Source organism: Bos javanicus, chromosome 3 (assembly GCF_032452875.1).
Source record: "Bos javanicus breed banteng chromosome 3, ARS-OSU_banteng_1.0, whole genome shotgun sequence".
Classification (NCBI taxonomy): domain Eukaryota; kingdom Metazoa; phylum Chordata; class Mammalia; order Artiodactyla; family Bovidae; genus Bos; species Bos javanicus.
In genome coordinates this window covers 11,454,424-11,467,756 of record NC_083870.1, presented here as the reverse complement: position 1 = coordinate 11,467,756, position 13,333 = coordinate 11,454,424, and the positions used below count along the sequence as shown (strand labels likewise).

At 37.3% G+C, this 13,333-nt stretch overlaps 1 protein-coding gene and 1 pseudogene across 1 annotated transcript; one reads left to right on the top strand and one right to left on the bottom strand.

Annotated features, from left to right (window-relative positions):
* Positions 1-865: 865 nt before the first annotated feature.
* On the bottom strand, positions 866-1,758 carry LOC133245078 (olfactory receptor 10T2-like; annotated as a pseudogene).
* A 10,240-nt stretch (positions 1,759-11,998) lies between these two features.
* On the top strand, positions 11,999-13,063 carry LOC133245270 (olfactory receptor 10K1). Its single transcript, XM_061413208.1, has one exon. The coding sequence runs from the start codon at positions 12,122-12,124 to the stop codon at positions 13,061-13,063; it is 942 nt and encodes a 313-aa protein (XP_061269192.1). The 5' UTR covers positions 11,999-12,121.
* The last annotated feature ends 270 nt before the right edge of the window (positions 13,064-13,333 follow it).

Genomic DNA, 13,333 nt, shown 5'->3' with positions numbered 1-13,333 from the left:
ACATAGAAATGTATATAGTGAACAAACATATGTATTAAATTTAATCTTAAAATTAAACAAGGTTCATACTAGCTAATTCAAAACATACATAATTGAGTCTTATTGTTCTTAGATATAAAACATCTAAAGGATGTGATTTCCAATATTACTTCAAATAGAAGTATTGATCATATTGATTAAATCATAAATAACCATTGGATATCCAGGCAGAATAAAAGATCTAAAAAAAATTGTGACCACATCACACATTTAAATATCAGCCTAAATGAAAAGTGTACGTTTATCTACTCTCAGCCCGCTCAGATCTCTGGTTTCTATGAACCATCACTACGGATTTAAGAGTGGAGTCTCTATTTTGTACAACCCTCTAACTTTTCTGAAAGTAAACTCTGCTGGCTTTCAAAGCCAAACATTCTTGAGGTCATCATTCTGTCATAAGGCCCCTGATTTGGGGCTCAGCTCAGGCTTCTTACTTCTTATGGAGAATCTCTGTGATTGTAATAATAATCTGTCTGTGAGTTGCCCACTCAGGTCATCAGTTGTGATTCTTCTTGTGGTTGTGGTTCCTTCTTTATATCTTTAGTTGTAGAAGATCTTTCCTGCTAGCTTTCCAGCCTTTCTTATCAATAGTTGTAACTGATGAGATTATAAATACTATAATTTTGGTGTGTCTGTGGAAGGAGTTAAGTTCAGAGTCTTCCTACCCCCACCATCTTGTCGAATCCACTCATAATGACTTTCTAATAAAAACTATTCAGGTAGCTTTAAGTCTTTCTTTCTTTCTTTTTTGACACAAAAGATTTATTTGCCTATCAAATTGAAGTTCCATCCAGGGCACTTTCATGAATATAACTTTGCCAACTTATCAACTCACACATATCATTTTGGGAAATGAGTACTATAAGAACCTTTTCAGAGCAGTCTTCCCTTCCTTATTCCTCAATGTGCAGGCAAGTTGTTTGAGTAGAGAGGTGATCACTGTATAGGTCGCTGCCACAAGCTGGTGTATGAGGAGTACAGGGATGCAAACCTCAATAGATAAATGAAGCACAGCCAGAGTGGACAATGACCATGGTGAGGTGGGAGGACCAGGTGGTAAAGCCTTTACACCTCCTTATAGAGAGATCTTGAGGATGGCGGAAACAATGAAGACATAGGAGATGAAGATCAGCACTAGGGGAACCAGCAACACCAGAATGCTGAGGAAGAAGATAGCCATCTCCTTCAGGTTAGTGTCTGTGTGGCCCAGTTTTATGACTGGGGAAATGTCACAGAATTGGTTGATCTGACTGGAGGTACAGAAGAGTACACTAAACACCAAGGTGTTGACAACCACAGAGATCAGGAAACCACAGAAGCTTGAGGCTGAAACCAGCATGCAGGTGGAACAGCTTGCAATGAGTGTGTAGTTGAGAGGGTTGCAGATGGCAGTATAGTGATCATAGCCCATCACAGCATTTAGAAAACAGTTGGTACATGCCAAGCCCACAAAGAAATAGAACAGGGAAGTAACTATATTCTGAGAAAGAAATAGTATTGTGGAAACAAGTAGTCAGCATTTTGGTACAATGAGCAAGAAGTAACAGGTTTCAGAGCAGGAGAAGACAAAGAAAAAGAAGTACTGATCCAAAGGAATGACAGCCATGATGGTGGCATTGGCCATTAGAGTGGTCAGGTAGACCAGGAGGAAAACAAGAAGAGAAGGATCTGCAGATGTCCCAGCTTTAAGAAGCCTGTAAGGATGGACTTGATGGTCATATTCTAGTTCTACCTCACCAATAGGCACTGGGAATCAAACTCAGACATTCTTATATCCAGAACAGAAAGAATATGACAAAAGTGAGGTGCTTCCATGGAAACCACAAATGCATTTCTGTACAAAGCTAATGATACTGATATGAAAACAATTAGTAACAAGTTAAGCACACTAATAAAGGAAGGAGGAGAAAGCAGGAGGCATGAGAAGCAGTGACATAAGTTTTAAAATATCTAAGTTAGTGATATCTGAATGTTTATTTCTATAATTGTTCTCATTCTTTGTATTATGATTTGCATGGAAGATTCATACAAAGCACATTAAATCAATAAGTGATTTTAAGCTCATCTCATCCAATCCTGCCATTTTATGGAAGAAGAAAATTATTTACTTAATTGACATGTTAATACAAAGTTAATGAAAGGAGTAAAATAATGAACTTAGGAAATCAATCAAATATAGACTAAGGCAAAAGACATAAGAATCAATAAAACTTAAAGTTTAAAAAAAAATTAAATCAACAGTCTTAGCTAAATTGACTCTACACGTGGACATAACCAGATGGTCAACACCGAAATCAGATTGATTATATTCTTTGCAGCCAAAGATGGAGAAACTTTATACAGTCAGCAAAAACAAGACTGGGAGCTGACTGTGGCTCAGATCATGAACTTCTAATTGCCAAATTCAGACTTAAATTGAAAAAGTAGAGAAAACCACTAGACCATTCAAGTGAAGTCACTCAGTCACGTCCGATCCTTTGCGACCCCATGGACGTTAGCCTACCAGTCTCCTCATCCATGGAATTTTTCAGGCAAAAATACTGGAGTGGGTTGCCATTTCCTTCTCCAGGGGATCTTCCCGACCCAGGGATCGAACTCGGGTCGGCCGCACTGTGGGCAGATGCTTTACCATCTGAACCACCAGGGAAGCCAGCAGATCAGACCATTCAGGTATGACCTAAATCAAATCCCTTATGATTATAGAGTGGAAGTGAGAAATAAATTTAAGGGACTAGATCTGATAGACAGAGTGCCTGATGAACTATGGACGGAGGTTCGTGACATTGTACAGGAGACAGGGATCAAGACCATCCCCATGAAAAAGAAACGCAAGAAAGCAAAATGGCATCTGAGGAGGCCTTACAAATAGCTGTGAAAAGAGGAGAAGTGAAAAGCAAAGGAGAAAAGGAAAGATATAAGCATCTGAATGCAGAGTTCCAAAAATAGCAAGGAGAGATAAGAAAGCCTTCCTCAGCCATCAGTGCAAAGAAATAGAGGAAAACAACAGAATGGGAAAGACTAGAGATCTCTTCAAGAAAATTAGAGATACCAAGGGAACATTTCCTACAAAGATAGGCTCGATAAAGGACAGAAATGGTATGGACCTAACAGAAGCAGAAGATATTAAGAAGAGGTGGCAAAAATACACAAAAGAACTGTACAAAAAAGATCTTCATGACCTAGATAATCACGATGGTGTGATCACTCACCTAGAGCCAGACATCTTGGAATGCGAAGTCAAGTGGCCTTAGAAAGTGTCATTACAAACAAAGCTAGTGGAGGTGATGGAACTCCAGCTGAGCTATTTCAAATCCTGGAATATGATGCTGTGAAAGTGCTGCACTCAATATGCCAGCAAATTTGGAAAACTCAGCAGTGGCCACAGGACTGGAAAAGGTCAGTTTTTGTTCCAGTCCCAAAGAAATGCAATGCCAAAGAGTGCTCAAACTACCACACAATTGCACTCATCTCACACGCTAGTAAAGTAATGCTCAAAATTCTCCAAGCCAGGCTTCAGCAATATGTGAGGTGTTCAAGCTGGTTTTAGAAAAGGCAGAGGAACCAGAGATCAAACAGCCAACATCTGCTGGATAATCAAAAAAGCAAGAGAGTTCCAGAAAAACATCTATTTCTGCTTTATTGACTATGCCAAAGCCTTTGACTGTGTGGATCACAATAAACTGTGGAAAATTCTGAAAGAGATGGGAATACCAGACCACCTGACCTGCCTTGAGAAACCTATACGCAGGTCAGGAAGAAACAGTTAGAACTGGGCATAGAATAACAGACTGGTTCCAAATAGGAAAAGGAGTACGTCAAGGCTGTAAAACGCTGGGCTGGAAGAAGCACAAGTTGGAATCAAGATTGCTGGGAGAAATATCAAATACCTCAGATCTGCAGATGACACCACCCTTATGGCAGAAAGTGAAGAGGAACTAAAAAGCCTCTTGATGAAAGTGAAAGAGGAGAGTGAAAATGTTGGCTTAAAGCTCAACATTCAGAAAATGAAGATCATGGAATCCAGTCCCATCACTTCATGGCAACTAGATGGCGAAACAGTGGAAACAGTGGCTGACTTTAGTATTGGGGCTCCAAAATCACTGCAGATGGTAATTGAAGCCATGAAATTAAAAGACACTTACTTCTTGGAAGGGACGTTATGACCAACCTAGATAGTATATTCAAGAGCAGAGACATTTTTTGCCAACAAAGGTCCGTCTCGTCAAGGCTATGGTTTTTCCAGTAGTCATGTATGGATGTGAGAGTTGGACTGTGAATAAAGCTGAGCACCAAAGAATTGATGCTTTTGAACTGTGATGTTGGAGAAGACTCTTGAGAATCCCTTGGACTGCAAGGAGATCCAACCAGTCCATTCTAAAGGAGAGTGTTCTTTGGAAGGACTGATGCTAAAGCTGAAACTCCAGTACTTTGGCCACCTCATGCGAAGAGTTGATTCATTGGAAAAGATTCTGATGCTGGGAGGGATTGGGGGCAAGAGGAGAAGGGGATGACAGAGGATGAGATGGCTGGATGGAATCACTGACTCGATGGACGTGAGTCTGAATGAACTCCGGGAATTGGTGATGGATGGGGAGGCCAGGCGTGCTGCAATTCATGGGGTCGCAAAGAGTAGGACATGACTGAGCGACTGATCTGAACTGAACTAGCTAAATTAAATAGGAAAAAAGGGAAGACTCAAATAAAATCAAAGAAACAAAAGAAGAGATGTTGTAATATATGCCTCAGAATGTTAAAAGAGTAATAAAAGAATATTATCACCGACTGTGTACTTCTAAATTGGGTAATTTAGAAGAAATTAATAAATTTATAGAAACATCAATCTACCAAAACTGTGTCAAGAAGAAACAGAAAGTTTAAGTAGACAAAAACTGATAAAGATATTAATCAGTAGTCAAAAATCTCCCAATAAAGAAAAATCCAAGATCAGATGGTTTTCTGAGCTAATTTTACCAAGCATGCAAAGAAGAATTGATACAACCCTTATTAAATGCTTCAAAAAAACAGAAGAAGGAACACTTTCAAATTTAAATAATGAGGTTAACATCATCCTGATACCAATACCAGATAAAGACAACAGAAAAACTACAAGCCAACTTCCCTAAAGAGCATAGATGGAAAAAATCTCAACCAAATACTAGGAAACTAAATACAAGAGAACATTACATTTGTTATATTTTATTCTAATGATACAAGGGTGGTTGAAGATGTACAAATCAGTCAAGTGCTGTACCACATTAATGAAATAAAAAGCACCATCAAATAAATATATGTAGAAAAAGTATTTGACAAAGTTCAACATCTAGTCATGATTAAAACTCTCCAAATAGTTATAGAACTTACTTTGACACAGTAAAGTTGGTATACAAAAAGCCCACAGCTTAATCATAATCAATGAGAGAAAATGTAAAGCTTGTTATCTAAGACTGGGTACAGTGGAAAGGATTCCCACTTTCATCACTCCTATTCAGCAAAGTACTAGAAGTCCTAGTCAGAACAAGGAAAAGAAATTGAAGGCAACCAAATCAGAATGAGAAAAGTATTTCTATTTGCAGATGATGCAAACATATACATAGAAAACTCTAACAATTCAATCAGAAAATGTGTATTAAAACTAATAAACAAATTTAGTAAAGTAGCAAGATACAGGATCAACATAAAACCAGATATGTTTCTATACACTGTCAATAAATTATCCAAAAAAGAAATTAAGAAAATAACCCCATTCATAATAGCAACAGACAGAATAAAACATTTAGGAATTAAATTAGCCAAAGAGGTGAAAAACTTGTACACTGGTAATTGTAAAATACTGAAGAAGGAAATGAATGAAGAAACATGAAAGAAAAGACATCTAACCAACAGATAAATGGAAAGACATGCAGCATTCACAGGCTGAAAGATTTTATATTGTTAAAATGTCTATATTACCCAATGTGATCTACCAACTAAGTTCAATTCTTATGAAAATCCTATTGACATTTTTTAAAAAATAGGAAAAAAAAACCTTGAAATTAAATATAGAACTACAAAAGACATGGAATAGCCAAAGCAATCTTGAAGAACAAAGGTTGAGGCCTCACTCTTTAAGATTTAAAAATATATTACAAAGCTACAGTATTCAAAATGGTATGCCATTGGCAAAGTAAAAAACACAGAGACCAAAGGAATTGAATAGAAAGCACAGAACTAAATCCATCCATTTATGGTCTATGTATAACTTGCAGATCTCTAATTTACATTTAAATTTTTGCATTAAACAAAACATTTTCAGAAAAATAAAATCAATTATATAGTAATTATAAAACATAGGATCAATATCTTAACTAGTGTAAAAATCTCCTTTCCATCTGTGGATGATTTGTAAATAGAACATAGTAGACTCAAGTAACCAAGGGCAAGTTTCAACTTCTGTTTTTGTGTTTCCTGATAGAAGCAACACTCCTTGGAAAAATAACACCTCTAAACTATGAATCCCAATATTATGTAAGTCATTAGAGGTAATAATGAAAAGAATCATTTCCACCACCACCCCCATTACATTAATTCACAGATATAACATATTATTGCTGTTGGAGAATAGGCATAATACATTGTTTGCTAGCTCAGAGTATACACTGCTTTAAGTAGACCTATGGGGTTCCATCATGTCTTGTCACACAGGTGGTGCTTTGCCTGAGCCTTCAGTAAGCCATTTTATTTTATATTATGACAGCTACTTCTAAGTGATGTGTACATAGAGAGAGCCTGGTTTCTCAGTTTTATTTACTAATTACAATGGTCTTACTGATTTGTGAGGTAACTCAGATCAGATCAGATCAGTCGCTCAGTCGTGTCCGACTCTTTGCGACCCCATGAATTGCAGCACGCCAGGCCTCCCTGTCCATCACCAACTCCCGGAGTTCACTCAGACTCACGTCCATCGAGTCAGCGATGCCATCCAGCCATCTCATCCTCTGTCATCCCCTTCTCCTCCTGCCCTCAATCCCTCCCAGCATCAGAGTCTTTTCCAATGAGTCAACTCTTCGCATGAGGTGGCCAAAGTACTGGAGTTTCAGCTTTAGCATCATTCCTTCCAAAGAAATCCCAGGGCTGATCTCCTTCAGAATGGACTGGTTGGATCTACTTGCAGTCCAAGGGACTCTCAAGAGTCTTCTCCAACACCACAGTTCAAAAGCATCAATTCTTTGGCACTCAGCCTTCTTCACAGTCCAACTCTCACATCCATACATGACCACAGGAAAAACCATAGCCTTGACTAGACGAACCTTTGTTGGCAAAGTAGTTAGTGAGGTAATTACGCAAAGACAAATTTTCCAAATATACATAGATCAATTTCAGAGATCTCCTTTTTGCTTCTTTGTAATACTTAACTCTTCCTATTCTAGAAGCAAGCTCTTTTTTTTTTCTTTTTTTAAATTTTATTTTGTTTTTTAACTTTACAATATTGTATTGGTTTTGCCATATATCAAAATGAATCCACCACAGGTATACATGTGTTCCCCATCCTGAACCTTCCTCCCTCCTCCCTCCCCATACCATCCCTCTGGGTCGTCCCAGTGCACCAGCCCCAAGCATCCAGTATCGTGCATCGAACCTGGACTGGAGACTCTCTTTTTTATTACTAAGGCATCTGACTATTGGGTCAAGTGAACCACTATATCACTTGTTATTTTTCAAAAGTGTCTTATTATTCCATGTAAACTATAAATTTGTATTGTTAGGCTGCTTTCACAATTTATGGTAGAGTTTGGATTAGAATTATATTGATTTTGGATTAGCTTGGATGAAATTGACAACTATATATATCTAGTTATTCTAGTAAAAATTTGTAAAATAGCAAGAAATTTAATGATAATGCTCAACTAGATTTTAACAATACACTTGTCAAAAATTTAGATTTTTGCAGAACACGCCTATGTTCCTACTTAGAATTTCTATGAACAAGGATCTGAGAAGATAAATTTGCAATTATGCCCTCCTTTGACTCATAAATAAAGCTGAGACTCACTGGACAAACATACTCGTTTCCTGATGTAAAATTCAATGAAAAATTTCCTCTTGATCTTTGCATTACAGTCTTAATTGTGGTGATTTCTCCTTCAGAATCCTTAACAAATGGACTCAACTTCCAGTGAAGACAGGGGCCAATTATCCTTATGGCTCCTACTCCCCAGGTTCCTCAACTAAAGCCAGCTTGTGACATTATTTTTCCGTAATGACCTTAAACTTCCAATAAACCCCAGGACAATGTCTCCAAGGTAATAGATCAAGCCTCAGGAGTCCAGCAATCACAGCATATGCTTCTAATAACCACACCCCATGTTGGTCATCAGAATTTCTAAAGATAATGATTTTGCCTGGAAATGCTGAGAGTCCTTATGAACAGGGGAGGCTACCTCTGTTAATACAGAGGAGAGCTTCTGTCTCAAGGCAGATTCACACTCTTCTGCTGATATTTCTTCAAGTACTGATCTTTGGCTTCACATCTACTTGTCAAGGGATCCTAGATTCTGAATAGCTGCTTCTGTCTGAGTTGAAAGGAGAGCAATGTAGGTATTTGTTGAGCCATGAGAAATATCGATCTAGTTAATCTGGGGCTTTGTAGGGTCTAAACCTTGGTGAGTGGTAGTATTGTCAACACCTCCTCCCATTGCAATTCTGGCAGGTGACAGAATTAAGAAGGAAAACCAAGGTCTGCTTTTAACTCCAGGTACTAAGAGTGACTGGAGTTGGTTCATATAGTTCTTCAATTTTTCCTTAATGATCAGACTGGGTCAGCTTGCTCCCAGCTAGATCTTATTTTCTTTTTTAAACTGGTTGCCTCAAGAACTAAGTGAAATACATACTTACTGAACCTGCACTTCTCTATTTGCTGTGTACTTATGGATATGTTTTTAGCTATAATTGAAACCTGATACTTAAGCTCCATTTTAGTAAGGAAATTCAGGATTTTCATGTGTATCTAAGAAAACAAAAATTCCACTTCTTTAATATCTGAGACTGTGTACATGATTTCTCTCAGTTAATTGATTGATTAATGTTTTCCCTAAGTATTTGAAAACATCAAAAATTTTGCATCTGAAAAATGATAGATTTGCCCCTTTTGAGGTACCTGGTAGCCTGGATTATTGGGTCAGTATTTAATCCTAAATTATATAAAATTCCTTGAAGCATCTAAAGAGTTACAAAAATAAGTGTAGAAATGTCATCTCTAAGGATCATAACCTGAATTCCATCCCTAGGTTCTAAAATATCATAAAGGGAGTTTAGGGATCATCTAACTAGAGAGTTTTGGACTTTCTCAGTTGAAATGTCTTTTGAGAGTCAGTAATGAACTCTTAGCTTAAGTCAAAACTTCTTCTACAGGATATTATTTTAAGAGCCTCTGGTTAAGTACTTTCTGTTTATTACAGTTATTGCCATGTTACATTTAATTTTAAAAATAAACTGAATACACATGTTAAGTACTTTGACAAAGTCACATAAAGCTATACCTGAAATATAGATCTCCAATTGAGGCATCTTTAACCTTAATTTTACAGCCTGTGAGTTTTCGGCTGGAAGATCTTTTTAATCTTCTACTCTTAAATCTTTCTATCTCTAGTACTGATATAACACACTGTGGTGGTCTTTGATGTCTTCTTGGGCAGAGGGGTCTGCCTTCTCGGATATACTTTGCCAGTGGGTCTCTGTAAATCATGGAAAGGGCACATAACTCATGTTACTCACTTAGAGTAACTAATCAACTAATGAGTAACTAATTGATGAGTTACTCATCAATCATGTAACTCATTTAGAACACAGGGTTATATTAATAGTATAAAAAATGTCATCTAATTGAAATCAGCTGCCCTTATGAGTCTGAGTGATAAATGATACAGTTTTTTTTTGGGGGGGGGGGATTGGATAAATACAGGTGCTCCTTCAGTACCACATAATTCTAACTTCTGTGGTCTACTCTACAATTTATACTCAGTGGCATGAGAATATAGTAAGAATTAGATATGGATTAGTTGACAGTAGATCCAGAAAAATCTTGGGAAAATGATAAGAAAACGATAAGCAATGATCATAAATTGAGATTTCCCTCAGTGTTTTGAAAGAGACAGAAATCCCTTTACCCAGATAGAGATATTATACAGATAAACTGCCTGATTGGTTTGCAATTTCTTCATGTAAAAAACATATATATATATATATTATATTTAAGTATATATATATATATTATATTTAAGTGTGTATATATATATATATATATATACATATATATATATATATACTGCTAAGTCGCTTCAGTCGTGTCCGACTCTGTGCGACCCCAGAGACGGCAGCCCACCAGGCTCCCCCATCCCTGGGATTCTCCAGGCAAGAACATTGGAGTGGGTTGCCATTTCCTTCTCCAATGCATAAAAGTGAAAAGTGAAAGTGAAGTCGCTCAGTCGTGTCCAACTCTTCGCGACCCCATGAACTGCAGCCTACCAGGCTCCTCCACCCATAGGATTTTCCAGGCAAGAGTACTGGAGTAGGGTGCCATTGCATTCTCCTATATATGTATATATATATGTATATAATGGCGATATACATATATTTACATTCTTTATATGTAATAAAAATACCTCTACAGTTACAGAATAAAAAAAAAAAATTCCCTGTCATTTGTGTTAAAGGACTTTAAAATTAGCATGTATATCTTAATATTAACTTCAAATCACTGCATCTACTAAGTTTATGATCAATTTATAGTAATTGAGAAAGAAAAAAACATATCTTTTCAGAAATTTCCGATTGCCTGACTTAAGGTCTAGAAAGTCAAGATTTGCTATTGTCATAAAAAATGCAAAAACAAAAATTTCTGGTAGTGGATGCAAGTAATTCCTCAACACAAAATGATGTAAAAGTTTAAATATACTGAAAAGTGCATAAACAAAGGCTAGTTACAACCAATAAATGCTAAATGATTTTGTACCCAAGAAGCATTTTATTTGCTTCTTAGGCTTTAACAGTTGGGGAATACACCCATGATAAAAAGTATCTGATATAAGCCCTAAAAATGAATTTCAAATAGCAGTTTGCAAACTGGATGTAGTAGCAGAATATTAAAAAGGAATCTTATTGTCATAACCATATGAAAAATATATAAAGCTTGTGATTTGATTAGGAGTTGTAATCCTGGAAAACTGTTCAATTGTCTCATTCTCTGTCACTCTGTATGACATTTTTGCAAAGCTCTATTTTCCTGAGGCATCTTAGAATGGGGGAAGGTGAAGTGTGTTTAAAATGCCACAAAGTACATGAGATTCTTTTTAACAGTCTGATGATTCTTTTCCTAGAAAAAGGAGAAACTTTTCTTTAAATTAATGTTATTTTCTGTTCCACTCTTGCTCAGTGCTCTAGGTTGTGGAACTTCTGGCAATGTTCCTAGTTGGTCTGAAAACTGTTTTTTTTTCTTTTTCATATTCTTTTGTCTATTGACATAAAATTTGACATAAAATTGTCATAATGAGTAACTGACATAAGGTATATGATAGTCTTACCACTAATCTTATAACAAGCTGTCAATGACACAAATCTCCCCACACTTTTATTCAGAGATCATCTAATTCTTCCTGTCCCTTCCCATTTTGTGGTTGGTTATCTAAAGTTCACCTACTGTGTCTAAACATCTCATTCTTTATTCTACTTTCTGATCAAGCTCAGATAGTTGAAGTTTAACATGTTTTTCACCTTTGGAGAGCTACATTCCTTTGGCTTGTAGTGAGCAAGAAAAACATAGTAATTCATAAGTACAGGGATAAATAATTTCAGGTAACTCTTTAATCCTTAGCTAGAGAGATAACATGTTATTGGTCTTGGCAAAAAGTCTATTAATTGGTTGTCAGTTACTCTGTTCCACATTTAGCCTTAATTCTTATTTTGGCAGGTGTTTTTTAGAGGGAATCAATGAGTTCCATCAACCATTTGGAGATGCCTGCCACCTGAAGACTTTGTGCTCAGTTCCCCATGCACATCTTCATCTCTGAATTCTGGCCTCGGGCTCTGGCTCTCCTGTATTGCAGTGACCATGGAGTGGGTCAATGAGACCTTGGTGAGAGAGTTTGTCTTCCTTGGCTTCTCATTTCTGGCTGGGCTGCAGCAGCTACTCTTTGCTGTCTTCTTGGTGGTCTACCTCTTCACCCTGAGCACCAATGCCATCATCATCTCCACCATTGTGCTGGACAGAGCCCTCCACACCCCCATGTACTTCTTCCTTGCTGTACTCTCCTGTTTTGAGACTTGTTATACCTTCATCATTGTACCTAAGATGCTGGTTGATCTGCTGGCCCAGAAGAAGACCATTTCTTTTCTAGGTTGTGCTATCCAGATGTTTTCCTTCCTCTTTCTAGGTTGCTCTCACTCTTTCCTGCTGGCAGTCATGGGTTATGATCGCTATGTGGCCATCTGTGACCCTTTGCACTATACAGTGCTCATGGGTTATGGGATGTGTTTGGGACTAGTGGCTGCTGCCTGTGCCTGTGGCTTCACTGTGTCACTGGTCACCACCTCACTAGTATTTCACCTGCCATTCCACTCCTCCAATCAGCTCCATCACTTCTTCTGTGATATCTCTCCTGTCCTCAAGCTGGCATCTCATCACTCTCGTCTCAGTCAGTTGGTCATATTCATGCTTGGTGTATTTGCCTTGATTATTCCCCTGTTACTTATCCTGGTCTCCTACATCCGCATCATCTCTGCCATTCTAAAAATCTCATCCTCTGTTGGAAGATACAAGGCCTTCTCTACCTGTGCCTCCCATCTCATTGTGGTAACTGTTCATTATGGTTGTGCCTCTTTCATCTACTTAAGGCCCAAATCCAATTACTCTTCAAGTCAAGATGCCCTAATATCTGTGTCTTATACAATCCTCACTCCATTGTTCAATCCAATGATTTACAGTCTAAGAAATAAGGAATTCAAATCAGCTCTTCGAAGAGCAATGGTCCAGACTTCATATCCTGTTAATTAAAGAACTAGTCTTTACAACTGTTCAGTTAATTGTAAGCCTTTTATGTGCCAAGTAAAATGTGCTTTCAAATATTTTTTATTTAAATGACAGTTTTCATATGAAAAGAATGGGACTCAAAGAAGTTAAGATATTCTGGTTATCTGCCATGAGTAATACTCTAAGAAGGCCATGCAGACATGAAAATATAATTCATTTCTAGAATAAATTTCATTTTATTTCATTCCTGTAAAGATTAGTCATTCAAAAACAAATATATCAGTTAATGAGAGC